The sequence below is a fragment of the Panthera uncia genome, chromosome A2 (assembly GCF_023721935.1).
Source record: "Panthera uncia isolate 11264 chromosome A2, Puncia_PCG_1.0, whole genome shotgun sequence".
Classification (NCBI taxonomy): domain Eukaryota; kingdom Metazoa; phylum Chordata; class Mammalia; order Carnivora; family Felidae; genus Panthera; species Panthera uncia.
This window is the reverse complement of record NC_064816.1, coordinates 75,294,103-75,322,081: the sequence shown is the minus strand read 5'-3', so window position 1 is coordinate 75,322,081 and position 27,979 is coordinate 75,294,103. Positions and strand designations below refer to the sequence as shown.

The 27,979-nt window shown below is 47.8% G+C and overlaps 1 protein-coding gene and 1 pseudogene across 1 annotated transcript in view; both read left to right on the top strand.

Moving 5' to 3' along the window:
- The first annotated feature begins 1,689 nt into the window (after positions 1 to 1,689).
- The window catches only part of CDHR3 (cadherin related family member 3), a 65,332-nt gene continuing 39,042 nt past the window's right edge, over positions 1,690 to 27,979 (top strand). Inside the window, exons 1-4 of the mRNA XM_049642808.1 lie at positions 1,690 to 1,789; positions 10,687 to 10,889; positions 16,606 to 16,771; positions 19,827 to 19,924. Of these exons, the coding sequence (XP_049498765.1) occupies positions 1,744 to 1,789; positions 10,687 to 10,889; positions 16,606 to 16,771; positions 19,827 to 19,924 (513 nt within the window). The 5' untranslated portion in view covers positions 1,690 to 1,743. The remainder of the gene's footprint in view (positions 1,790 to 10,686; positions 10,890 to 16,605; positions 16,772 to 19,826; positions 19,925 to 27,979) is intronic.
- LOC125930774 (cathepsin Z-like) lies at positions 19,952 to 24,699 on the top strand (annotated as a pseudogene).

Here is a 27,979-nt window from a genome sequence, read left to right as displayed (position 1 = left end):
TTAAGGTTTTGCTTCCAGGTCACTTCTAATTATTCCCAGTCCATCATAGATTTTATTTCCATCTCAAACTTGACTTAAGTTTCTTTTTTTTTTTTAAATGTCTATTTGTTTGACAGAGAGAAAGAGAGAGACAATGTGAGTGGGGGAGGGGCAAAGAGAGCGAGGGAAACACAGACTCCGAAGCTGGCTCCAGGCTCTGAGTTGTCAGCACAGAGCCCCATGTGGGGCTCAAACCCATGAGCTGAGATCCTGACCTGAGCTGAAGTTGGACGCTTAACTGACTGAGCGCCCCAGGAGCCCCAACTTGACTCAAGTTTCATTTCACGGTTGTTGAAGCCGGAGCTGGGATTCTGAGAGTTTGGGGCCTGGACGTGAGGTGTGGTCAGGCCTCCTCCCTTTGTGCTGGGGCAGGATTCCGAGGAGGTGGAGGGAAAGGGATGTGTGAGTCCCCCTAGCTGGTCTCGTTCTGTCTCTCTCAATTGGTTGTGGCCTTCCTCGGGCTCATACTGACTAAATGGCCAGGGGTGACCTCCGAGTAGCCAGATGCTGGTTCACTTGTAGGGAATGCCACCCCTACTGGGGCCACCAACCTTGGGCTGCTGGGCCCCCTCCTGCCACAGGCAGTTCTCGGATGTGAGGAGCAGGAGGGAGGGTCTAAGTCTGGCTTCCTTTCGCTATGTCAACTACTGTTCTCACTGCACCACACCGAGAGGTCAGGCCGTGCCAGCCCTACCCTTGTCCTGCCACTGCTCCTTCTCTGAACTTCTCTGGACTCCAGCCCGACTGTGTTTTGCTCACCACGCCTTGGAGCCTAGCATGGGGCCACATGGGGCATGAAAGCACCATATAGGGCAGCACCTGGCCACAAGGGATGGGCCACATCACTCCCAGTGGGTGGAAGTCTGCCTCACTACTCCAGTAATCTTCGTCCACAAACCACGTTGAGGGCTAGAGGGACGGTGGTTATGGATGCAGTCAAAGGGCCGGGTCTATTGCAGCCAGTCTGCCTTGAGAAGGGTCTGGTCCCAACTCAGAGCCCTACTCATCAATTCAGGGCAGGAGAAAAAGTCCCACTTCACTACCTTGCCTCCAAGGATGACAAGATGCCCTGGGAGCCTGGGTGGCTCAATTAAGTGTCTGACTTTGGCTCAGGTCGTGATCTCGTGGTTTGTGAATTTGATGAGTTGGAGCCCCATGTCGGGCTCTGCACTGACAGCAAGGAGCCTGCTTGGGATTCTCTCTTCCTCTCTCTCTGTACCTCCCCTGCTTGCCCCCTCTCTCAAAATAAAAAGAAAAATTTTAAAAATTTTAAAATTAAAAAAGAAAAAGAATGATAAGACATCTGGTTATAGGGCGGCTGAGACTATCATGGATGTCTATGCTTATGCCCAGCTTTTAGCATCATCTCTATGTCTCTGCTTTCTTTGCTCTTTCCACTTCTCTTTTGGGCTCTCTGTCAAGACACACGGTGGGTGTAGAGTTTTAAGAGGGACTCTGAGCTCACCAGGGCCGGCTGGTTGGCCTCTTGGGTAACCATGCGGTCACAGAAGCAGGTAATCAAAGAACAAACAGTCCTGTGGTGTTTAGTCTCCCCAAACTACCACCAAAGCCTGTTTGCTTTCTCACATGGCAACAAAGCCAGGAAGGGAAGATGAGTGGCATTTGGAATAAATGTTGGGTCTCGGGCGGGATTCAGCTACTGGGTAATATCCTGGAAGTGCATACAGAAGTGAACTATCCAGTATGCAGGGGGCAGTTTTTCTCCTGGTTCTCCTGGATGCCATGTCAGGTAGGAACTCCATTTTGTCCCTTGTTTGGGCTACTCTCTGTTTGCATGATACCACTGAGTGATAATGTCCCCGAGGAGGAAATTGCATCTGGGAGGTCTTGCTCAATGGTGGGCTCATTGGCACTGGCGAACGAGATAATGCAATGACGGGGAGCCCGAGGAGGCTGGGCAGGTGCTCTGGGAAGGGGGCGCACCAAAAGAAGCTACAGTCTAGTCTCCAGTCTAGACTAAAGTCTAGTCTCTGTGCAGACTTCATTTTCTCCCCTTGGTAACTGGCCTGTGCCTGTCCTTCCAGGGTGTAAGGTTGGAAGAATGGTTTTCACTACAGAGCTTTGTGCGTATGTCAAGTCAGTCTTTGTGGAGACTCTGGCCTTTCTCTGGAGTCTTGTGGGGGCAACTTGAAGTTGGCAGATCATCCTATGGGAAAACTGAGGTATCAAGGGGCCATTGTCTTAGTCTTGAGCAAAGACAATGTCTTCGGATGAAGCACGAAGGATTGAACCTACTGCTTCTTGTAGTCCCTCTTCCTTATTCAAGAGCTTCAAGAATCCCGGGTGATCTCTTTAATGTTGTCAGCTTGGATTATGGAAATTGAGCTTTTTAAATTAAATCTTATTTTTGAATAGGTAGTATATGCAGAATGTGTGGAATTCAATCATGTGAAATTTGCAGATTAATTTAGGGATAATTTACATATTTGATGAGTTATGCAGGAACACACTGAGAGGAGTGGCAAATGCTTAGTAAATGGTAGTGCTTATTACGTATGACATGAGCCTTCCTGTTCAACTGTTCTAGACACTTGTTTAAGTCTTTGTTTTCCTCCAGATTATTTTAAGATTTCCTTCACAGGGATCTTGCACATTCTGATTATGATTATGTTTCCTTCTAGTTCTTCTTTTCCTTCTCCTTTTTCTGTATTTGTGGAAGGAATCTTATCTTCCCTTGTATGTTTTAACTGATTGTTGTACAATGGATCAAACCCTACTAATGACGTATCTCATTATTTGTAATGGTTTTCCAGGTGACTCTCACGCATTTTCTAGGTTTTGAAAATAATCAACAGTTATATTCTTCCTTGCCTATTTTTCTATTTTGTATTTATTTCTCTTATCTAATTACCAGGCCTGTACCTTCAGGCTGTTGTTAAACAATGATAAGTGGGGTGCTTGGGTGGTTCAGTCAGTTAAGTGTCTGACTCTTGATTTCAGCTCAGGTCATGATCTCATCACACTGGACACCACATCAGGCTCTGCACCGACAGCTCGGGGCCTACTTGGGATTCTCTCTCTCTCTCTCTCTCTCTCTCTCTCCCTCTTTCTCTGCCCTTCCCTGCTTGTGCTCTCTCTCTATCTCAAAATAAATAAACTTAAAAAAAAAGAGTGTACATTCTTGTCTTATTCCCCATTAAGGATGATGTTAACTTTCGGCGTGAAACAGAAATGTTTTACATGTTAAGGAGATAACTTTTATTCTTTTTTCAGGTATTTATTTCTAAATCAAAATAGTTTTTAAATCAAATGCTTTTTCTAGATTTATGGAAATGACCATTTACCTTTCCTTTTTGGTCTTTTAATAACATAAATAAATGACTGGGTTTCCTCTAATTGAACCCTCTTGAATCTTGGGCTTTTCTACTTGGTAGAGGGACTGTGAGGCTGGATCTTGAGCAGCTCAGACTCTCACTTGAAGTAAACATTTGAGATTTTCCCAGAAATATAGGCTTCTAGGACCACAATCATTTGAGTTAAGAGGTGACATTGCCATTGAGGAAAGAGTGAATTTAGTAAGAACCCAATGTCTCATAGTGGATATGATCATTTGGAACCTTATTATTGGACGTGTGAAAGGGACAGATCACAAAGGTTTGCAATAAATACTTGAAATTTCTTATCAAAACCACACTCAACCCCCACCCCACCCCCATCTCCAAAAGACCATGCACTGTACCACGCTTTTGCTTCCAAAGGGAAAATCTTGGTTTTTGGAAGGTCTGCTGTGATGCAGACTATTTCCCTCTCACCTTCTTTTGTGAGTCTGAGAACCCGATTCTTATCCTCCTTCTCAAACACTAGAGTCACATGGGGGGGGGCAGCCACACTGGCACCTGCTTTCAGGGTGTTGGAAGCAGGCATCACCATAATAATCTCAAACAATATCCTCTTTCCTCTCATTTGGTCTAACTTCTCTGCATCCTCTAACACCCAAGTCAAGCTCCACCTCCTCCAGAGAGCCCACCTGGATTACCCCGACTCCTGGTGGGTACTCTTCCCACTGTACCGTGGAGCTCCTCTTGCCCACACGTGGGATGTATGCCAAGGTTTGAACACAGTGCCCCACACGAAATGAGTGCTTAACAAAAGGTAGTATGAGTTATTCTAGAATTCATCCATTATGTTTCTGTCGTGTTTCCTCAAGGGGAATGTCAGCCCTGCAATAACAGGTTTTGTATCTTACTGCTCTGTGGTCCCCGCATGTCACATACATATATAAGGGATCCAATAAATATTTGTTGTTTTCATGGATCATCATCCCTTTCTGAGTCTTCCCCACCCCCCCCCACACACGCATTTACTGATACCTTCCCCTACAACACAGAAATTTAGATCAGATGCCTGCTTGTACTGTCATTTAAATTAGCTTCTGTCCTTCCCACCCCCTGTTAAGATGAGAGAAATCAAACATTTTCTCTTCAGGATGCTACAGATGTTACAGTGTCACACTCCCGCAATGGCTTACAGAGGAAAGCCCCACGAGAACATAAAGCAGACAAACCTCCCAAGCACGCCGGTGGAAAAGAGTTGAGATGAAACAGTCTTCGGGTTCTATCAGTACCAAAGGACCACACGCCATTCCTGAAGCTGGAGGACTTAGCAAGGGTTCCTCTGTGTATTCAAATCCACTGCCCGCTGAAAGTTGTCTACATTTTGAGAAAGTTCTTCGAGGGAAGTAACATTTGTGTTACTCTCTTGGGGATTAAAAATTCCAGGGTGTTTAATGAAAGAAGGGTTCCTTGGTAGCTGGAAGATCCACATGAACGTGAAAAAGGTACCAGTGCCATTGACTTGAGTCTTCTCTGCAGAGCACCAGGCATGAGGCTAGCTCATGTCTCTCTAGGAAGACCCCCCAGGCTGGCCATTGCTCCTGATCTTGTGCTAGGCAGTGCTGGGAAGTCAAAAAGAGGACTAAGGCTCACTTTCTCAGGCTCCTTGAGTAACTGGGTGCAACCTTTCATTATTAATGCTCTCATCATTTCAAAAGGCAGGAACATGGAGCCCATCCCCTGAAAGTCTTTCCGTTGGCTGATCAATCTGATATATGGGAACCAACAAACATTGTAAAAGGCTTCTACTTCTTCTGTAACATCACTTTCCTGTGTAGAGTCAACCTCAGAGGAACAAAAGGTGTTCCTCCTCTCGGCACTCCCCCTACCTCCTTCCCATGGCAATCTGGTTGTCTTCCTCTCTCAAGTTCAAGAACTTTGTCTCTGGAATCCCTCTGTATTTCCACCCCCATGGAATTGGAAGAGGTTTGCCAGAAACCAGCCCTTCTCGGGCCAGCACCAGAGGGTTGCTCTGAGACACACACATCTTTCTCCTGCTACTTATGTCCCAGTGTAATTTCCAGAATCGCGAGTAGAGTCACCATCTTTTCTTCTGTGTCTTACTCAGGGCTCCCTGCTATTATTAGCCTTGCTTGGCATGGATCAGCTCCCCAAAGAAGACAGGTGAGAATCCCACCTAGGGAGGTATACATCTTGGAAATTAAAGGCACAGGAAGACATTGCATATACTGAAACAATATTCTATAATGCTTGATGGTTTGGCGAGTATATGCATTTTCAGTGTATGGTATCTTTGCTGTGAGAGTGAAATCTAGTAGGCCTAGAATTATCCTGAGTTGCTTCACTGAAGTTCCTGCACAAAACTGACCTCTGCTCAAGGCAAGAAGCACACTGATTAACGGTGCCGCTCCCACAGGTCCTGGGAGTTTCCAAACTATTTGTATGGGCCTGCAAGCATTGTTTATTGACAACAGTAAGATTGATGATTTGCACCTGGCTTGGAAGGCCCTGTTGTGGAAGCTGGTTATATAACAAGATGGTGCCTACATGACCAACAGAATAGAAAAATGTCCAGTGGAGACTCTATTTGGGGTTCCCAGGTTGTGAGGTATCATTAGATACGTCAGTGGTCTCTGATCTGAGCAAGTGCATTCTGTTATGACCCTTAGGGAAAACAGGATGAAAAACACCAGTGCCTGGCCTCTCTGATCCTCAAGACATGAGGCCACCTTTAGTCCTGGTGCAGATATTCACTTAATGTTGTTGCTATACTGCCTCCTTTTTCTGTAATCAACTGTAGATTTGCAAGCGTTCTCTCTCGGGTTCTATGAGTCTTGTTTAGCAATTGAACTCTGTTTAATGGCTACCATTAGTGCAGCACCATAGCCCTGAGAGATAGAAGCGGACAGAGGGCCCCAGAGAAGTTAAGGGACCAGCCCAAGGTCACACGTTAAGTAGTGGCAAAGCTCAAACTTGAAGCAAGAGCTCCAATTCCAAATCTCATTCTTTTTTCACAACACTCCTTGATCTCTCTCCCTACCATTTTGATTAGCTAGTGGAGAGAAAGAAAAGGTACTTACTGAGTGACGGTCTCAGGCAAGGACTGCCCTGTATTGAAATCACACTGTGAGAGCAGCTGCGTTCCTGGAGGGAGAAGATGGCATCACCCACGCTTCCTGAACCACACGGTCACTTTGGTGTCGGAGGCCCAGGGTGGCCAGCTTCTTCCCCCACAACTGAGGCTGCAAAGGCCTTAATTATTCCAACACAGCTTCCAGGAGGAGGCCTTGTTTGTCCATATCTGGCAAGGCAGCGCTTTCGCTCATTTCGAAACAAGTGAGCACATCATCCATCCAGATCCCAACCCCAAGCAAGATGTTTCAGTGGGCTCGGTGACTGATAATAAATCTTCTGCGTGTTCTTTCTTTTTCAAAGTGTACGCTTCAAGCAATTCTAATTTGATCCTTAATTAAGATGCATGTGTAAGTCAAATTCCATTAAAGCCTCTTTCTTGCTCAGACCGCCAGAGAAAGTTTGGAAGACCAGTTTCAGAAGGCAAGCGCGTGGTGTCTTAGGAAGAGCCTTTCCTTGGCTTCTAACCTTCCCTCTGTCCTTCCCCCTTCAAAATATCTCCCTCACTACCTTGTAAAATATGACCATTCACGGAGGAGTATGAAAGCTCTACAAATAGGAGGGGGCAGTGTGCGGCTGTGCAAAGAGCCTTGTGCTTGGAGTCAGGTGCCTGGGATTGGAAGGCTGGTTCTTTCATGGAATTAGTTTCCAGAACCCAGGGCTTATCAAAGTTAAAATGAACACAACAAGATCAGTGGAAACACTCTCTGCAAAGCAAACTAAATGGTATCAGTGGGAGATATTTGAAGAGCACGGCTTGACCCGCCTTCTCAGTTCATCAAAGGAGTCGCACCAAGGTTGGTGGCCATGGTAAGCTGCCTGTTCAGGGCAAGGCTGTGGAAAGCCCCGAGTGGCACCTAGCAAGCCTCTCACACCCTGAGCCCATGTCAAGCTAATACCCCAGCACGATTCCTTATGTGTTCCCCCAAACAGCCTCTTACAGATTGCATCGCCACATCTAACATCTGGGTGGAGGGGCCAATTTCTTACCAGGCCCCAGCACCATCAGGATGCATGGTGCCTTATGTGCATGGTCACCCGATGGGCACGTGACAGACGGTCTGTAGTTGGTATGTACCATCTGTCATCTAGAAGATCCAGAGGCAGTGATCCAGGCCTGCCACAGCCCCTTACTGAGTGCGATCACAGATGTGCAGAATGGTGATGGTAATACCTACATGGCAGGATTGTGTTTAGAACAGCTGAGATCAGGCAGGAAAGCCTACACAATGCCTGATGAGTAGGAGCTTAGAAAAAGCAAGTGGTTACTTGTTTTCAGTCTATTCATTTGGGCACACCCTAACTGCAGGCTGCTCTGGAGAAAAACCAAGGGAGTTCTAGCTTTGCTTAAATACGAGCAGAAGCTTCCTTCCTCTTGACTGGAGAGGCCCAGGTTACTGGGGTGAGTGGGAAGGAGCAGGCGAAGGTGGGGGTGGGGTCCCTTGAAATTGGCAACCTTTCATTTTACTTATTAGGACTACCCTTGTTTTGCTGAACAGAGGAAGCACTGGTGAACAGCTGGGAATGGGGAGGGGGGCCCTGGTGATTTTCCACTGTGGGAAAAGAGAGCAAGAGGGAATTATGCCTAAAATAACTTAAGCACCAAAGCAATTGATTAATTTGCTCATTTAAAAAAACTATTTTTGGGGGCGCCTGGGTGGCTCAGTCGGTTAAGCATCCGACTTCAGATCAGGTCATGATCTCGCGGTTCATGAGTTCAAGCCCCGCGTGAGGCATCTGTGCTGATGGCTCAGAGCCTGGAGCCTGTTTCAGATTCTGTGTCTCCCTCTCTCTCTGACCCTCCCCCATTCATACTCTGTCTCTCTCTGTCTCAAAAATAAATAAACGTTAAAAAAAATTTTTTTTTTAAATAAAAAAACTATTTTTGGGAACTCTTTGCCTCTAAATATTCCAAGCTTACTATTTTGCTCTCCATTTTTAAGAGGAGGGGAGGGGCAGAGAGAGAGAGAGAGAGAGAGAGAGAGAGAATCTCAAGCAGGCTCCATGACCTGACCCTGAACCCTGACCCCTGGGGTCATGACCTGAGCCTAAATCAAGAGTCGGGACGCTCAAGGAACTGAGCCATTTAGGTACTCCTTGCTCTGAATTTTTATTACAAGAATGCGATAATATTAGAGTCATTTTGACAGATTAAAAAAAAATCTATCCATAACCATGTTACCCTAAACCTCAGCTGTTTTTTCTGAGCCCTTGCACAGTCCTTGTCCGTAAAACTGGCTAATCCTGCAATCAAAAATAACTTGTGTACAATGTATTTTAGTCTCTAAACTAAGATGATTTTAGATTTATTTTTAAATTTTTTTAATGTTTATTTATTTTTGAGAGAGAGAGAGAGAGAGAGAGAGAGAGAGAGTGAGTGGGGAAGAAAGAGAGAGGGAGACACAGAATCCAAAGCAGGGTCCAGGCTCTGAGCTGTCAGCACAGAGTCTGATGCAGGGCTCGAACTCACAAACCGTGAGATCATGACCTGAGCCGAAGTCGGACACTTAACCGACTGAGCCACCCAGGCACCCCAATGATTTTAGATTTATGAAAGCTTCTATCAGTATGTTTATATTTCCATTTTTCCTACATTTGCATCTACTTCTCTGAAGCCCCGCCCCCAATTTTGAAATAAAAACATTCTCTTACAAAAGCCAGCATTTTTCCACGGCTGGTTTGTTTCTAGAAGTTGTACACCTTTTGGTAGGACTGATCCTCTTACTGCCCCCTGTACTTCCTCCCAGAATTCCAGGTGGTTCGTCTCCCAGGGCTAAAGGTGGCCACGATCAGGAAGCTGGCTAACAAGTAGGGCTTCAGCATAAAGTTTGGTTCTGTTACTTGTTATTATTCAGCTCAGTTTCCTCATCTGTAAAATGGTGACATTAATGCCTATGCGAGAGGATTGTTTCGAGGAGTAAATGAGAGAAAGGATTTTACCTTATGCACTTATTTGGCAACTGGAGAAGTGTACTGAGTTCCTAGAGCTGTCACAGTAAACTACCACACAGTGGATGGCTTAGAACAACAGGAACTGAAATGCCGATAGTTCAGGAGGTCAGAGGTCTGAGGTCAAGGTGGGGACAGGGTTGGTTCCTTCTAGAAACTCTGAAGAAGATCTGTCCCATGTGTGCTTCCTAGCTTTTGGTGCTTGCTTGCTTCTCCTTGGCTTGTAGATGCATTAGTTCAATTCCTGCCTCTAGCATAACATGCTTTTTTTCCTCCTGTGTCTCTGTGTTCTGTCCTCTTCTTATAAGGACATCATTTGGTGGGTCAGGTCCCTCCCTAATCTGGAATGATCTCCTCTTAACCAGTTAATCGGCAAAGACTCTATTTCCAAATCAGGTACATCCTGAGGTTCTGAGTGAACGTGGGTTTTTTTGGGGCAGGACAATTTTCACCCCCCCCCCCTCACACACACACACCCTGAGTAAGCATCACCATGGAAGCATGAAAGAGCAGGAGCTGCTGGTCTCCTCTATATTGGCAAGATCTTGCAGAGTATCGAGGAGACCTAAGAATGTCCCAGGATTTTCCTGGAAGAAGCATACTTTCTCTTAAATTGTCAAAGTCCCTGTCTGACGTGCAGTCCAAGGCAATGCACGCGCCTTCACTGAGTCTCATGTTTTCTTGTCTGTGAAATGAGAGTTAATGTATCAATCAAGATGTACTCATTGACCCTCTCTGCATGATGCCCCCAGCATCCAACAATAACAAACAATTGTCCTGGAGATTACTTACAGATGTAAGGAGATCTAACATGATTTGGGGGCTTGCCAATCATGATCGCCCCATTTTTGATGACCTCTGAATCAAACACTGACACAGACGAGGCAAATAAACTCTTGTAAACTACCTGAGTCATGATGGGACTAGGTCCTTCAAGTGAATGTCCGTCTCCAAAGGCATCATGTTTCTGTTTCTCTAGCCCTTCACAAAGAAAAGAGAAGGGGTGCGGGGAGACAAGAGAAACGCGGCAGCTTTATTTACAGAATGACAAAAGCAGATTTCATGGTTGTTTTGTGGTGGTTTTCTTGGCTCCCAGAAGATCTCACATTTCCATTTCCAGTCCTGGCAAGAGTGACCAGGTTCCATCGTTGCCCCGAGCTACGAGTTGAAACCATAGAGCGAGCTGTTAAGCCCTTTTTCCCAGCACAAGGCTTTATGTTCATGTTGTTTTGCATCTTTCTTAAACCCACAGGGAGAGAAGCACTACGCCTAATCCATTTGCCTGCTACAAGCAACGTGGCTGAGAATTCTCCACCTGAGACTTCAGTGCACAAGTTTTCCGTGAATTTATCAGCTTCGCTGGCACCTGTGACCCCGGGGTTTCCCCTGATCATCAACTCAAGCCCCCTCACTGATGCCTTCAAAGTGAACTGGCTGTCACGCACCGACTTTGAGGCAAGCACATCTCACTCCCAGGGGGAGTTGTCCACAAAGAGGGGTCCTGAAGCTGAGGGTGGATGGGATTCCAGATCAGTGATCATTTCCTCCTTTTTCCCTGGTTCAATCTCTCCTCTAGTAAGATCCACAAGGGCTGTTTGGGGAACCGTAAAGCCCTCTGTGCTAGATGCCCCTGAGCACTTGGGACCTTCTTTCTTCACTCAATCCAGTGCAGTGACCAAATGCCCAATTTATTACAAATAAAAGTCTTGTTTCTTATTGCCAACCGCCCTTACATGATATCAGGTGTTAGAAGTGTACTGACAGTAACTAAATTCTTTGGGTGGCATAGTTTGGGTATTCGTCTCCTCAAAAGCCAGGCGCTGATGAACTTGTGTCCGGTGATGCTGCTTTTCTCGAATTCTGTGATTTTTCAGAAGGAAATCTATGAGGAGACTTATTTAATATGGAAGAACACACCCTTCATAGAAATCCAAGTCTAAATGGGCAGCTGTGCTGTGTGACTGTTTCCTCATGGATAATTTAGACTCAGTAATTCACATTCAAGAGCCATGACTTGAGGGCCAGAGCACAGGAACACAGTGTTCTCGGCACCCCATTCAGGACGTCTTCACCTCAGTATCCAGTGTACATTCCCGGGCCCCAGATGCTGGTTCTGTGACTCACCTGCCCTGTCTACCTGGCCCTTGACATCTGGTTCATCTTCCACAGCTGCTGTTCATCTGTTCCTATAAGCCCTGCCAATTGCTTGCACTTACACAGCATGCGGTATTGGCTGGACACTGTGGAACCTGTTCTACATGTGTTTACTCTTGTAATCTTCCAACAACCCAATGATTTTATTTATATTACTAGCCCTTTTTACAGATGCAGGAAACCGAAGCAAAATTTAACAGAGATATGAGATACCTTGCCCTGGGTTGCACAGCTCTCAGGTAGCTGAGCCAAAGCTAGAACCCAGGTAGCCTGACTTTATATCTCTGACTAGTCTTATAAACAGCTTCATTGAGATATAATGTGTACATCATAGAAGTCACCCATTTAAAATGTACAGTTCAGGGGGCACCTGGGTGGCTCAGTGGGTTAAGTGGTTGACTTTGGCTCAGGTTATGATTTCATGGTTCGTGAGATCGAGACCCGCATTGGGCTCTGTGCTGACAGCTCGGAGCCTGGAGCCTGCTTTGGATTCTGTGTCTCCCTCTCTCTCTGCCCCTCCCCCGCTCTGTCTCTCAAAAATAAATGTTTAAAAAAATAAAAATAAAAAATAAAATGTACAATTCGGTGGTTTTTAGCGTTTCACAGACCACCACAATCTAATTTCAGAACATCCCATCACGCCCAATTGAACCCCTAGTCTATCGGCAGTCACTCCCCTTTTCCTATTTCCCCCAGTCGCTGGCACCCACTAATCCCTTTCTGTCTTAACGGATTTGCCTATTCTGCACATTGTCTCTGAATAGATTTGCATTGTACGTGGTCTTTAATGACCAGCCAGTTTCCCTGAAGCAAAAAAGTTTCATGGGTCACCCATGTTGTATCGTGTGTCAGTACTTCATTCCTTTTCGTGACTGAATCATATTCTACCATCTGGACAGACCACATTTTGCCCATCTGTTCATCAACTGACAGACATCTGGGTTGTTCCCACTAAGAGCTCCCTCCCTTAGCCTCGATAGTCTATTGCCTTTAATGATGATGGTGACTGTGCTGCTTCAGATATGCATCCTGATCTCTTGATGTTACTACTGACACTGATATTATCACTGTTTAAAGTGCTTTATTGCTGGGGCACTTGGGTGACTCAGTTGGTTGAGCATCCAACTCTTAATTTCAGCTCAGGGCATGATCTGAGGGTGGTGGGATCGAGCCCTGCATTGGGCTCTCTGCTGAGTGTAGAGCCTTAAATCCCCCCTGCTTGCATTCTCTCTTTAAAAAAAAAAATCAAACAAATAAAAGTAAAATGCTTTATTCCAGTTCAGAACTAAGATCATAAAGAGACGGCAAGTTTAACTGAATTGTCTGAGATCACATAGCCATTAAAGATGAAATAAGCACTTAACTCAGGTCACCTGACCACCAATCTTAGGCTTTTTTTCTTACATTGCCATGCACATTGTTGCTGTTTTGGCAAGCCCCCAAATCAGGTGGAAATACCTACCTTTTCCATGTTTGATGGGATTCACACAGGGCTATCAGTCAAGGAAGAATTCCATCCTATTCCTGAACTCTAGAAATGGCAATTTTGTTAGCACCTCAACTGATGTGGGCTCCAGTGTTCAGGGGACTTTCCCAGCCCTGGTGCCCTCCTGGACTCTGTGCCAGCACTAGGACCGGCCACGCATTCATAAGTCCTGAAGCTATTCTTAAGAATTGGTTGCTTCTCCCCAGAAACCACCCAATGGCATCAACTATCGCCTCCAAAAAGATCTTATTCTCGGGGTGCCTGGGTGGTTCAGTCAGTTAAGCGTCTGACTCTTGACTTTGGCTCAGGTCATGATCTCATGGCTCATGAGATCCAGCCCTGTGTCGGGCTCTGTGCTGACAGTGTAGAGCCTGCTTGGGTTTCTCTTCCTCCCCATCTCTCTGCCTTTCCCCCATGCATGCTCTCTTTCTCTCAAAATAAATAAACATTAAAAAAAATCCTTTTCTCCTACCCCAAATATTCATAAGAGCTACCACCACAGTAGAACCTGACTCCTCCTTGGGCTGACTGGACAGTCTGCAGGAGAAGTCCAATGGTGAGGTTTTTGGGTCTCTGGTCCAGAGGTCTGGTTACCGTTGGCCTTGGGACTTCATTGTACAGGGCTTTCAGAGGGTGACCTCTGAATCACGCCAGAGCTCAGGCCTCTCTACTTTCAAACACAGCTGCTGAGACTTCTGGGGACAGGGGGCAGGCAAGGAGGATTTGTGACAATGATCTAATGATAACAACTCATGTGTATGGCGCATTTATCATATACCAGGAATCCCCCTAAATTTTTTGTGAATTCATTGATGTAATACTCACAATAGGACCATGAGTGCTGTACTACCATTATTTACATGTTAGAGGTGGGGCACGGAGGCATGGAGAGGCCAAGCAGTGTGCCCAGGTTCACTTAGCTAGTTGGTGGCCAACTTGAGACTTGGGATCTGGCAAGCTGGCCCAAGAACCCTAGCTCGCAGTCCCTACTCTGCGCTGGCCCACTATTGCCCAGCAAGAGAGATGTCAGAGCCCCATTTGGCCACATGTGGCCAATTGTTAGTCATGGAGTTTTCTCCCATAACAGCAGCAAGAAGGATAACTCTGAGAGGCACCTGGGTGGCTCAGTTAGTTAAGAGTCCGACTTCGGCTCAAGTCATCATCTCACGGTTCATGAGTTCGAGCTCCACGTTGGGGTCTGTGCTGATGGCTCAGAGCCTGGAGCCTGCTTTGGATTCTGTGTCTCCCTCTCTTTCTACTCTTTCCCCACTTGTTCTCTCTCTCTGTCTCTCTCTCACCTCTCTCTCAAAAATAAATAAACATTAAAAAGAAGAAGAAGAAGGATAGTTCTGAGAAGCTGGGCAGGCATGCAAGCATTGCTCTGAGGTCGTGTGGAGGCCTGCACCTGCCCCTCTTTCTCTCTCAGCCAGACTCTCCTATTTCCTCACCCACTGTCACCAGCAAATTTGTTGAGCTTTGACCAGAATGACCTCAGACTTAACATACCTGAGACCAAACATTGTCTTTCATCCTAACTCGGCAGCCAGATTTCCTGCAACCAAATGGAGGCTCCACTGCTCCCAGCAATGACCTTTGGAGCACCTTCCCCTCCCTGGCCTAGTCTCCTTACCCGTGAAACACGGGGAACCTTCACCAACCTGCGGTTGTTGCCACGACTTAATAAGATACTCGGCAAAATGGCTTGGCAAGAGCCCGGCACGTGAACACTTAATAAATGCTGGTAGCAACAGCAAAAACAACTCCCCCATTTGTGTTGGTACAACCCAGTTCCTCTAACTCCAAAATGTAGTATTTTCGACTCTTTCTTTGACTGTATTGTTTCCTTCCTCTGGGGAATCAGAGCTAGTTCCCAAGGACACGGAGCTGTCAGTAGGTAATATTGTGGTAAAAGATCTGCTCAAGCTTGGGGTTCAGGAGAGGCCTCCGGGCTTAGCAGGAAGCTCGGGTCTAAATCAAGGAAACAGAATGGGTCATGACAGAGGGAGCTGCTCTGGGGGACAAATGCTCACTGCACGGTTTCTGGCTCTCATTTGCTGGGTGCTTGCTCAGTGTTAAACAGTGATCTAAGTGTTCCATGGCTTCACTCATTTCATCCTTACAACAACCCTCTAAAGTAGATGCTCTTAATGTCCCCATTTTACAGATGGGGAAATGGAGGCACAGATAGGTTAAGGAATGGGAAGGCTGGGCTTTAAAGCCAGTCAGCCTGGCTCCAGAGTCTATGCTCTGGACGCCTCACTTATGCTGCCTCTCTCCTTACAGGCATCAGACGCAGAGACAGGTCATCTCCACATACGTGGGCGCCAGGCTGACCCCTGCTCACAGTAGTGACAAGACTACATCTTTGTCTCTCTCAGCCCTCCTCCACACTTTCTCCCTCCACTGCACGTACTCATTCCCATCTTCAACCAGCCCAGATCTGCAGCCCAGATCTTGCAAAGTCAAACATGAAACCCATAGCCGCCTTCATGAAGCCTACCCTGGCTAAACACGGCTCACAATGAACTCTGCCCCCTATTCTTTGTTATAATATCCTGTCTTATACCTCACCTGTTTAACTAGGGCGAGGATTATTTACCTACTTATAATCATGTGGAAGCAAAATCAGGGAAAGGTACAGGACTTCCCCAAGGTCACACCAAAGTTCAGCCATGAAAGCGAGATTGGAACTAAGTGCTCTCCTCACGACAGGATGCTGAATGCCTGCCTGGCCCCATTCGTATTAACAACGAAAAGGTTCCATTAGGATAATTAAGACATTTATGAAATGTCCGAAAGGACTCTGGGCACTCCGTGGTCTGAGCTGGTGGCAGGAGTGTGCATGTAGACATGAGAGGTCACCAGCTGGCCTCCAGTTAGCCTCAGCAGAACCCTCCCATCATGGACTTCCCGGGTTCCTGCTGATGATTCTGGTGATGTCTCTCTATCCCTGGTTCTTGGTATCCCTCCCACATTTCCAAAACATAATTCAGAGGACAAGTTTCCAATAGTGGAAGGATGTGTGGAAATGTACAAAAACACTAACAGGGTGTTGATATAAGTATACATTGTTCCTTATTTCTGCAGATGTATCCTTTCCTTGTTTACTCTTGGACATGGCCTTGGGAAAGTTAGCATGGCATGCTACGCCAAGATGCAACTTAACAGCAATCACAGGAAAGTACAGTGTCAGAAAACCTAACGAGATTCAGAGTAGACTTGTCTAGGCGCCAACCCCAAGTAGTGACAGGCAGGGTTTTAACTCCTGGCTTTCCATCTCCAGTGGATGGAACCAGGATGTCACCTAAATATTTTTCTTTCCCAGGAAAAGTGGCATCACATGCAGGAGCCCCTTTAGTGGAGTGTCATGGGGCTTCTGTTGGACGGACTAAGGAAAAACAACCCCTTCCTTTGACAGTGAGGGAAAGGATGCTGGTTGTTTCCTTCCTAGTAACATCCCTTTGCAAAATGCATGCATACCAAACATATCTTCTTCCACAGGGTTACTAAGAATTCTGCATTTGCTTTTAGGTTGTCACCAGTGGGAAGGAACAACTAGACTTTGAAATGGAACCAAACATATTTGAGTTGCAGATTTATGTTAAGGATGATGTTGGTGTCACTGACCTACAGATCCTGACCGTCCAGGTAACAGATGTGAACGAGCCGCCTGAGTTTCAAGGCAACTTGGCAAAAGGTAAGATACACTGGGGTGTGCGGTACGGCCAGACGGTGGCACAGGGGAGGACCCTGGGGGGCTGAGCAAAGCAGACAAGTAAGTAAACAAGCAGCTGTTTCCCTGGAAAAGGCATCTGCTTAATGAGCAGGGAATAAATGAAATGTCCTCCGGCACAGGACTCCCAATAATGATGCCCAACGATTTACAAAGCCCCTCACCTCTGTCGCTTCTCTTGGGAATCTCTCAGACCTGGGGAGGAAACTGATACTCTGGGACCTCAAGTGGATCATTCTGGAGGAAGCTGGTTCGAGCCCATCAGAGACTCATCACTGTGTGCTGCGGTCATTGACTCACTTGTTAATTCTCCCCATGGAGGCCTGGAGGGCAGTGTGTGACTGTCTGCTACAGAGCAGGGACAATATAAAGGACTGGAGCATAGGGTAACTTCCTGCATAATCTTGCCCATGCTCATGCCTTTGAATGCCATCCATACTGACAACCTCCATTTTAGTCCAGTCTTCTCCTCTGAACCCCTGACTCAAACATCTAGCCATCTTACCTGATATCTCCATCTGCCATGTCTAGTAGGCATCTGGGATACTGTGAGGTGACTTTTGGAATGTCCCCAGGTCACCCAAACCTAAGTAGGTTGGCCAGTGGAGCCAACCATGTGATTAGAAGGTTGCAACTCTGACTCCCATCCTCCACTTTGTCCCCACCTCTGTGGAGGGAAGGGGGGTGGAGACTGAGCTCAATCACCAATGGCCAATGATGTAATCAGCCATGCCTTTGTAATCAAGCCTCCATAAAACCACAAAAGGGTGGGGTTGGCAAAGCTTCCAGGTTGGTGAACAAACTCTCTCTTCCTGGAGAGTGGTGTACCCAGAGAGCATAGACGCTCTGTGCCCTTTTCCACATATCATACCCTATGCATCTCTTATATCTATCTGTTCTTGAGTTATAGCCTTTTCCAATAAGCCAGTAATCTAGTAAGTAAAATATTTCCGAGTCATGTGATCCCCTCTAGCAAATTCACCAAACCCCAAGAGGGGATGGTGGGAAACTCAGACTTACAGCTTGTGGGTCAGAAGCACAGATGACAACCTGAACTGGAAATTGACATCTGAAGTGGCGGGGGGTGGGGTGGGGGTGGGGGTAGTGGTGGACATGTCTTGTGGGACTGAGTTCTTGGCCTGTGGAATCTGAATGCTGTCTCTGGGTAGATAGTATCAGAATTGAGTCGAATTGTAGAACTGCCAGCTAGTGTCAGAGGATTGCTTGGTGGTATACAAAATCTGCCCCACATTGGAATCGGTGTCATAACGTGACATTTCCAACTTGACATGCCCCCAAACCAAACCCTCAGCTCCCACTCCACTCCCGACCCCCCCCCACCCCCCACCCCCCAAAATCTGCTTCTCCTGTCTTTCCCCTCTTAGCTAATGGCACCTCCAGCATTCCAGTTGCTTGGACCAAAACTTCAAAGTCAGCCATGACTCCTCTCTCCTTCATACCCAACATCAAAACCGTTGGGAAATCTTGCCACTTCCAAGTCCACGCAGTCTGACTGCTGCCTGGCATCCCGTCACTACCACCATGGCACAAGGCACCGGTCAAGTGTCACCATACATGACTGCATGGCTTATTGCAGTGGCTGGCTAACTGGTCTCCCTGCTCTGCCCTAGCCCCTGCCAATCTGTTCTCTGCATAGCAGCCAGAAGGATCTTGGGAAATATCAGTTAAATCAAGGCACCCCTCTGCTTAAAACCCTACAGGAACTTCTCATCTCCCTTAAAACGAGAGCCAGAGACTCCTTAAGGCAATCCAAACTGGCAAGACTGCTCCAGCCTCCACCATGTCCTCTCCCACACATTTCCTGCTACTCCTCTGCTATGGCAGTCCCGGCCTCCTCACCGGACTGTCAGTGCCCCAGGCACCACCTGTCAGAGTCAGCATCTGCATTTACTCTTTGCCCCTCCCCCATATTTATGGCGGCACCTCATTTCTTTAAGAATCTTGACTCAAGTGTCCGCGAACCTTCCACAACCACTCCATTTCATGTTGGAACCCAACCCACAACACGCCATTCCCTGATTTTCCCCGTGACGTCGCTCCCTAACATTCACATATTTTGCTCATTTCCTTTGTCTGGATCTTCCCACTATAATGGAAACCCAGTGAGAGCAGGGCTTTGGGTATGGGGAACCGCTGCCTTCCCAATGCGTAGATGGATCCGTGTCTGTTGCAGTAGTGAGAACTCAGTAAATACTGACTTGAATGGAAGCACAAGCAGTGACGAAGGTGAATGGGAGCTGGAGCTCCGATGGAAGGTGGACTGGGTTTGAATTTTTATGCCCTCACCTCCTTCCTAGCTGAGACAGCCCCATCACTTCCCGGAGCCCGTTCCCTCATTTGTAAAGTAGAGATAATTGCAATACCTCCTTACAGAGTGTTATGAAGATAAGGGAGAAAACATAAGTCCTTACCACGATACCTCCAAAGAGTGAGTGGATGTGTGCGTTCTCAGCCCTTTTTCAGAAGGACTGGTTCTCAGAGAGAGAGATACCCCTAGGCAAGGCTGGCGGGGCCAAGGGGCTGGTTCCCCCTGGCTGCGAGAACTCTGAAGTAGATGAAACCAATTTCTGGTCCCCTCCCTGAGCTTCCGCAGCCCTCTCCCTCCCTTATTCCTTCTGCACATCATTCATTTCAGCTGACATGCTAAGTTCACTTCAGGAGGTGACCTTGGTTAGGTTTCAGAGGAATTTGCACGTGAGAGTGGATCAGGAACCAGCCTCTTGCAGGAGGCTCCTCCCCAAGGTCACCTCTCAGCAAAGGAAAGGTGGGGAGAGGTGCTGCCAGCTTGGCCACCGAGCACGTTATAAATTCCCATAAGCGGTCCGCTCGTGCCCGCCGGCCGGTGGGCTTACTCACCGCCTCCGTCACCGCGTCCGCCTTTCCCACGATGCAGGTGCACTCGGTTCCCTTCGGCCATGTATGGCTGTCCCGGTTTCGTAATTCCTCATTTGCTTTGTCTAATACAATGTGTCTTCTTCCACTCTGGACGCCAATATAGATCTAGACCTGTACATAGTGGAAGGAGCAAATCCTGGATTCGTTTATCAGGTGGAGGCCTTCGATCCAGAAGACACAAACCAAAGCATACCCCTCAGTGTAAGTCTCCTTGTTAAACAAGAAGGGCTTCTCCAAGCTGCCTTTGACCCAGGAGCCTGGAGCCTTGGCCTGTGGTGGGGGGCCGTTGGGGCAGTGATATGGGAGGACTGTGCTGTCCATAGCATAGAGTACAGGGGGTGTTGGAATGGGTGAGGGAGCTCTGGATACCCCGGATAAGATTCATGGCCCTGTGTGATCTTAGACGAGTTCTTAACCTCTCTGAGCTTCCATTTCTTCCTCTATAAAAATGGAAGAACAATAGCACCTTCCACAGCTGGGGGACTGTAAGTATTAAATCATGCACATAAAGCCACTTAGCACAAGTGCCTGGCATATTAAAACTGCTCAGTATTTTTAAATTCTAAGTTAATACAAATCCAGCCATATTCTTTAAACATTTTTTTAATGTTTATTTATTTTTGAGGGAGACAGAGTGTGAGGGGCAGAGACAGAGAGGGAGACACAGAATCTGAAGCAGGCTCCAGGCTCTGAACTGTCAGCACAGAGCCCAATGCGGGGCTTGAACCCACGAACGGTGAGATCATGACCTGAGCCAAAGTCGGATGCCCAACTGACTGAGCCACCCAGGCACTCCCCCCCAACCCCAGCTATATTCTTTTAAAAGTAAGTGGAAAATGTGTATCCCAAAGGTCGGCATTAACACTTGTTTTCAAGAGATGAGGTCAAGCTGTTTGGAGCCAAGTTAAAAAAAAAAAAAGAAAAAAGAGTCCCAGAAATTCCAAAGAACAGGAGGAATCCCACAGAGAAAAACCAGAGTCTAGGCCCTGGAACCTTCCCTCACGGTTCACTCTGAGATCTTGCTTCTCTCCCTTTTAAATCCACTCCCTTAAAGGCAGCTGCCGGTGGAGCTCTTGTAAACGCTAACCTTTGGGCCAAGGAGCTTCTCAGCGTGTCCCCAGGACAGGGATGCTGTGGCTTCCAGCTCTGTCCCCTGAAGTGGCTTGTGCACCCTGCAGCTGGGCAGCCCAGGTCGGAAAGAAAAGAACCAGAGCCAGCCAGCCAGCTAACCTTGGAGCAGGCATTGCTCTGGCAAATCCCACCTTACAGAGAAGCGAGCGCTTGAAATATGACACTCGGGGAACTGGTAACACCGGGAGGCTGTTTCGGCTGTTTGCTACGTGATTTGCAGCCTCAACAGGGCTACTTTTTCTAACACGAGGAAGCGAGGAAGCGAGCCTTGGGGATAACCTCAAGCACTAATATGATACAGTCGGCAGGGTCTGAAACAAAGCTGTTTTAAGATTAGTGGGCACATCTTAAGTTACAGAATAGACTGTTATTATCAGAAGATGACCCTTCTGTCCCCCCAAAATAATTTATTCAAGATTCTATTTGCATGAATACCTGGAATATGCAAACACTTAATGGATCCCTACTATGTGCTAAGAGCCACACTAGGTGCTTTAAACGCATACTTATGAGTAACATACTTGCTATGTAAGTTATAAATGTGTTGGTCTGAAAACAACAGAAAACTTAATCACAGTGGTGGATGTGGGATTTTGTTTTTCCTCCCATAAGAAGCCCAGAGGCAGGCAGGCAGTCCAGGGCTGGCTCATCTACTGCCATCAGAAACCTGGGCTCTTTCTATCTTTCTATCTTTCTGTTCTTTCACCCAGAGTATGTTGGTTTTGTCCTCTTTCTATTTGCCTCATGATTACAAGATGGCTGCTGTACCTCCAGGCTTTACCTTTAAGTTCCAGGCAGGAAGAAGAAAAAAAAAAGCAGGAAGGGGTACAGGGTGAAGGGAGCAGGCCAGCCCAGCCTGTACCTTTTTTGGTAGGAAAACAAAGACCCTTCTGGAACCCCTAACCAGAGGACTTCTGTTTACTCCTCACTGGCCAGCACTGCGTCCTACGGGCACTGTGGCTTGATGGTGACCAAGGGAAAAAGGATTTCGGATGGGTCGGCAACCCAAACTATAGTACCTCATTTATACATTTAGTTCATTTCAACATTTACCAAGAATCCACTATGTGCCCAGCTTTCTATTAGATACTATGGACTCAAAGATGAGTAACACACATCTTTGTACCTCAAGAAGTTTACAGTCTGGGTGGGAGACCTTCGTGCACACACCAAATCATTATAATTCAATAAGATAATTGCTATAAAGATGCAGTGGGGGCAAAGTGGAAGGACTCTCCGACTGCCAAGAAAAGGGTTTATTTTTAAATCCCCATCTTTAATAGATCTTTCCAAATTATACAGAGGGAATAAGGCCATAGCAGTCCCTTTAAAAACACCTCCTGGGGCACCTGGGTGGCTCATTTGGTAGGTGGCTGATTTCAGCTCAGGTCATGATCTCACAGTTTGTGGGTTCGAGCCCTACATCAGGCTCTGTGCTGACCGCTCGGAGCCTGGAGCCTGCTTCAGATTCTGTGTCTCCCTCTCTCTCTGCCCCTCCCCTGCTTATGCTCTGTCTCTTTCAGGTTGTTATGCTTTCAGAGCAAGGGAAGCAGCCAGGTGGGTAACAAATGCAGCAGGCGTTGCTCCCTTAAAAGAATATGTAGTGACATCCAAAGAGGTCTGAGCTCAGCCGCAGGGGCTGGGGGCCTGGAACTAGCTGCACCCATAGCTTCCACAGTGTGCTTAGGAGTTATTTGCGGGAGGGGGCCCTTCAAGTGCAGCAGAAAGTGTTAATGAAGTATTTAACACCTGTACTAGAACTAACAGCTGCGCAGAATGTTCCAGCCTGCAGAAGCATGAGCATGATGTAGAAAGAACCCTTTCTCAGATTGGAAAGGAATAGCAGTTCAAGAAGTGACACAGCACAGCCTTTGTACTTAGACTTTTTATTCTGGACGCTCTGGAGGTACTAAATGACATATTTGCTCTATATAAGGAGAAAGGAGATGGATTAATTTACTATTCACCGAACCTGTGCCTCTTAACTGTGACTGTAAATTGAAACCAGAAGAGGAACCTAAAAAAACAACAGATATCTGGGTCCCACTCTGCCGAGAGTCGGATGTGACTGTCCTGGGGTGTGATCCAGGCATCAGGCTTTGCAAGCCCCCAGGTGAATCTCTTGAACAGCCAGGGCTGAAAACCATGGGCATGTTTTCCCAAATTTCCCAAGTATCTCTCCAAGTTTCCCATCCTGTGGGTCTGGGATGGGCCTGGGAATCTGCAACTTTGCCAAATACCCCAGGGGGAGTCTTCTGGTTAGAGAGGCTGGGATGGTTTCTCAGAAGGCGTTCAGGTCCCTGCGTGAGAATATTTGCAGGCTGCTTTTAAAAAACCATGGACTGGGGCGCCTGGGTGGCTCAGTCGGTTGAGCGTCCGACTTCAGCTCAGGTCACGATCTTGCAGTCCGTGAGTTCGAGCCCCGCGTTGGGCTCTGGGCTGATGGCTCAGAGCCTAGAGCCTGTTTCCGATTCTGTGTCTCCCTCTCTCTCTGCCCCTCCCCCATTCATGCGCTGTCTCTCTCTGTCCCAAAAATAAATAAATGTTAAAAAACAAAAACAAAAACCATGGACTCCTGGAATACAAACCGCTCAGGTGATTCTGACATTGTACTCTTTGAGGACCACAGAACTGAAGAAGCAAGCACGGGCTTTAATGGAACACCAAAGCAGAGCCGGGAGCTCTGGCACTGTCCGGGCTGCGGCTGTGACTGCTGCTGCCCATGCTGCCAGGAGGGGGGGGGGTGACATCGGGGGGAGGGAGGCACGCTGGCCTGGCCCCACTTCAGTTGGTCGGGAGCTGCCACCAACCCCCGCAGAGGGACCAGCTGTCCAAGCCGGGGCGCAGGACACAGCCTTGGCCTCATGAGCACCTGTCCTTGTCAGATTTACCCAAGAGCTGGGACTGGAGCAACGTGGATAGGGTCAACTATGCCAGTGTCCCCAGGGGGCCGGACCGTCCCCCCATACTGTGGTGCCTGTCGGGTGCATGGCAGCACCACAGCCAGGATGGCGGGTAGGATCCACAGAAAGAGGAAGGGGGCGTGCTCCCTGCACCACCCCCCACCGTCCCCATGCTGGCAGCACAGCCTGTAAAGGACCCTTGCAAGGACGCTTGCAACCTGGGCTCCTGCGCAGGGGCGACGACCTGCAGGTGTGGGGGTACGCCCACCGGCAAGGCATCCCTGACGAGGCCTGCAACAGCTACCAGGCCAAGGACTGGGAGTATGACAATGACCGGGAGCTTAACCAATGTGGAACCTGCACGGAACTCAAAGACAGCCATGCCGTCCAGAACTACACCCTCAAGTAGGTTGGCGACTATGGCTCCCTCTCCAGAAGAGAGATGGTGGCAGAAATCTACACCAAAGGCCCATCAGCTGCAGTACAAGGGCGACAGAGAAGACGGCTAACTACATAGGCAGCATCTATGTCGAGAACCCAGACAGGGCCTATGTAAACTGTGTCATTTTCTTGGCCGGCTGGGATGTCAACCATGACACTGAGTACTGGACGGTCCAGGGTTCATGGGGAGAACCATGCAGTGGGCAAGACTGGATGGATAGTGACCAGCACCTATAAAGATGGGAAGGGTGCCAATTACAACCTTGCTGTCCAGGAGTCCTGTGCATTTGGGGACCCATCCTAAAACAGGTCTCCGGAAGAGCATGTTTTAAGAAACGGTATCATGTAGAGCCTGGGTGGCTTAAGCATCTGACCCTTGATTTCGGCTCAGGTCAATCTCACAGTTCCTGGGATGGAGCCCTGCGTGGGCTCTGTACTTACAGCTTGGAGCCTGCTTCCTCTGCCCCCCTTCATTGCCCCTCTCCTGCTCGTGCCCTCTCTCTCTCAAAAGAAATAAATTGAGGAAAAAAAAAGAAAGAAATGGTATCATGAACCATAATCAGAGGGGATCCTGTTGTTAGGGGCACTGGGTCGGTACTGCAATGGTCTGAACGAACTAGGGGTTGATATTTCAAAGTACCTGATGGCTGGTCATTGCACTGAGCACCTAGAAGATGTGCCTGTCACATGCAGACTGCTGTGGTGCTGGCTGGAAGGGCACTTCAGAGGGAAGAGTCTAAAAGGGGATGGCTGAGACCCCTCCGCCCCCTGCCCCCAAACTGGCCACTCCCCTGCCATCATCACTCAGCAAACCATCTACCTGGCGAAGATGTGATCCGCAAGACAATTATGTGACCTCCACTCCCTTCAATACATGATGTGGTATTTTCTGTTTGGTGACTGTGGTCTATAATGTGATCAAAAGGTAAAAGAGGTCAGACTTATCAATGGTGAATAATCAATGGTAGGGGCTCAGGGAGAAGGGGGCCATTTCAGATTGCCCGAGTGATGACTAAAATACACGACTTCCCACAAGAAACAAAACAAAAACAAAAACAAGATACCCAAGCATGTGCATGAAGCCACCCTGGGTTGGTTTGTGCCTATCATCTTACCTGATGGGTTCCAAGGAGTTGCCTTGCTGGTGGGAACTCCTGAGGAGGAAGAACGGATTAAAAAATAGCTCTAGGACAGCTCCAGAACCCCAACTCCCTTAAAATGACAAATCCTGCAACCTCTATGCAGCTTAATGAACTGAAAGTGTATCACAGGTAACATACAAGTGCGGGCTAGTGCAGAGACCTCTGGCATTTGCTCCTGCCTTTTTAAGGAAATTTTAATAGCATGTTGTACATTGTTTGGGCCAGCACCGCCCAATACAGCTGGCATGTGGGCCAGAAATGACTGTGGTGTGTGTCATTTTAAATGTTCTAGTAGCCACATTGAAAAGGTAGAACAAAATAGGTGAAATTAATTTTAATATACTTCTTACATTTTAAATACTCATACACAAACTACTATCGTTTCTAACCCATAATCAACATAAAAACGATTCATGAGATATCTTTTAATGTTTTTGTAATTTATTTTTGAGACAGAGAGAGACAGAGCATGAGCAGGGGAGGGGCAGAGAGAGAGGGAGACACAGAACCCGAAGCAGGCTCCAGGCTCTGAGCTATCAGCACAGAGCCCGACGTGGGGCTCGAACTCACGGACCGTGAGATCGTGACCTGAGCCAAAGTCGGACGCCTAACCAACTGAGCCACCCAGGCGCCCCAATTCATGAGATATTTTACATCCTTTGCTTATAGTGGGTCTTTGGACTCATTGTGTCCTTTATACTTACAGCTCACCTCCTTTCAGACCAGCCACATTGAAAATGCTCAATAGTCGCAGGTGCCCGTGGCTGGTGGCTTGTGTTGTTTGGCGCAGGCCTGGATCCAGCTTCAGCTCCCCCTCCCCATGCACCTTCTGTGTCGTGATGGGGTACAGGTGGAGCACGCTCAGAGGCACGCGTTAATACTGGGCTCAGAGTGGTGTGTATGTGAATAACTCCATTTCCTGGCATTTCTCCTCTGGGCCCCCTCCCCCAGCCCTGTCTCTACTTCTTGAAGGAGGTTCAATGAGATCCAACCCCCTCCCACCCAACTCCCACGCTCCACCTCCCCCTCTGCTCGGAAATGGCCACCGTGACTGCAGCAAAGCCTCCTCGGAGACTCTGAGGACGTTAATCAGTTTCGCAGCTGGAGGCAAAGTGATGTAGAGCAGCAATTCCTCCATTAAGGAGCTTTCTCTTGGCCTTTCCATTAGGGAAGGACTTTTGCATAAAGTGAAATGTGCTTTGTCTTCACCAGGGCAGACAAAGGATTAAATTAAAAGAGCAATAACCTTGCTACTGGCTGGGCCACCAGGAGGGCAACAGGGGAAGTAATTCTCTCCCCGCCTCCATCTTGCACATGGGCTCTGAGAAGTGGCAGCAAGCTGTGTCTTTCCATCTTCCTGGGAATAAAATGGTCGTTTATGCCGGGGCCGGCTGGCTGGGACTTTTCAGGTGCTTCGAGCGGCCCCTTGTTTCTGGACGAGCTGAGACCTTTGCCTGGGCCCCGTAACTCTAGTGAGAACTGAGATCTCCCGGCCCAACTCCTGCCCATTCCCTTCTATATCGTTCTGGCAAATTCTGCCCTTGATGTCCTGTCCCTTGATGTCCCGAGTGACAGTGCCCTTCCTGCTTCCCACATGTCTCCACTCCTACCACACAGACACACACACAGACACACACACACACGCACACACACACACACAGATACACACACAGACACACACACACCGCTTGCTCAGTGCCCCCCTGGCAACTGCCTGCTAACTCAGGAGTCACTGCCAGAAGTCTTTGCAAAATGAGTTGTACTCCAGGTTCTTGTTAAAATGCTCCAGAAAGGAAAAAAACAAACAAACAGTGGTATTGGACTATTCCCCTTCCAAATACATCACCACTGGTGACTGTTCATATGTTGAGAGAGACACTTCCTTGAGCGGACGGGGACTGTTGTCCTTAAGATCAGTGAAGCCTGAATCAGAGAGTACGACCCAGGCTGATTACGAAAAAAGAAAGACGGAATATGAGAGGATAGATCGCTGGCAGCTTTACCAGTAAAGGATTACACATCTATAGCATTCTGAATTTGTAAATATGGCTCTTCTTAAGAACATTCCAATATTTGCCTATAACCCACTTAGCTCACCCTCCTAACAATACCACACAAGCCAAGACATGTTAAAGGCTTGCAGTAGGATTTTTATGGTGTTTTTTTTCCCCTCCTAGGTACCCTTCCCTCCCACTCCTGCCCCCCACCTCCCACCTCTGAGCTGGGATGGGGGGGAACAGGGATCAAGCCTTTTTATACGATATTCATCTTACACTGAAAAATACCACAGGCGCGCAGCATCACATTTATAACTCGCCACAGCCCACTTGGAAGATGGTGTCGCACGCCCTTGGTCCTCCGGGTGGGTCTGGGGGCGTGTGGCTTGCTGAGCTACTGGACTTGGGAGGGATAGGGCTCCTTCCTTCCCTCTGGAGACTTGGCCCCTGGAGGTTGACTGCTCTGTTCTTGGGAGACTAGAGGCTGAATGCTCGCCCACTTGATTCCACTGCAGGCCTGAAAGCAACTGAGGGCCGCAAACCAGCACAGGTTGGATCCCGATCTGCCTCCGGCTCCAGCTGTAGCGAGGGAGCCCAGGCGGAGGTGGTGAGCTCTCCCTAGGGAGCCTGACATTTCAGGAA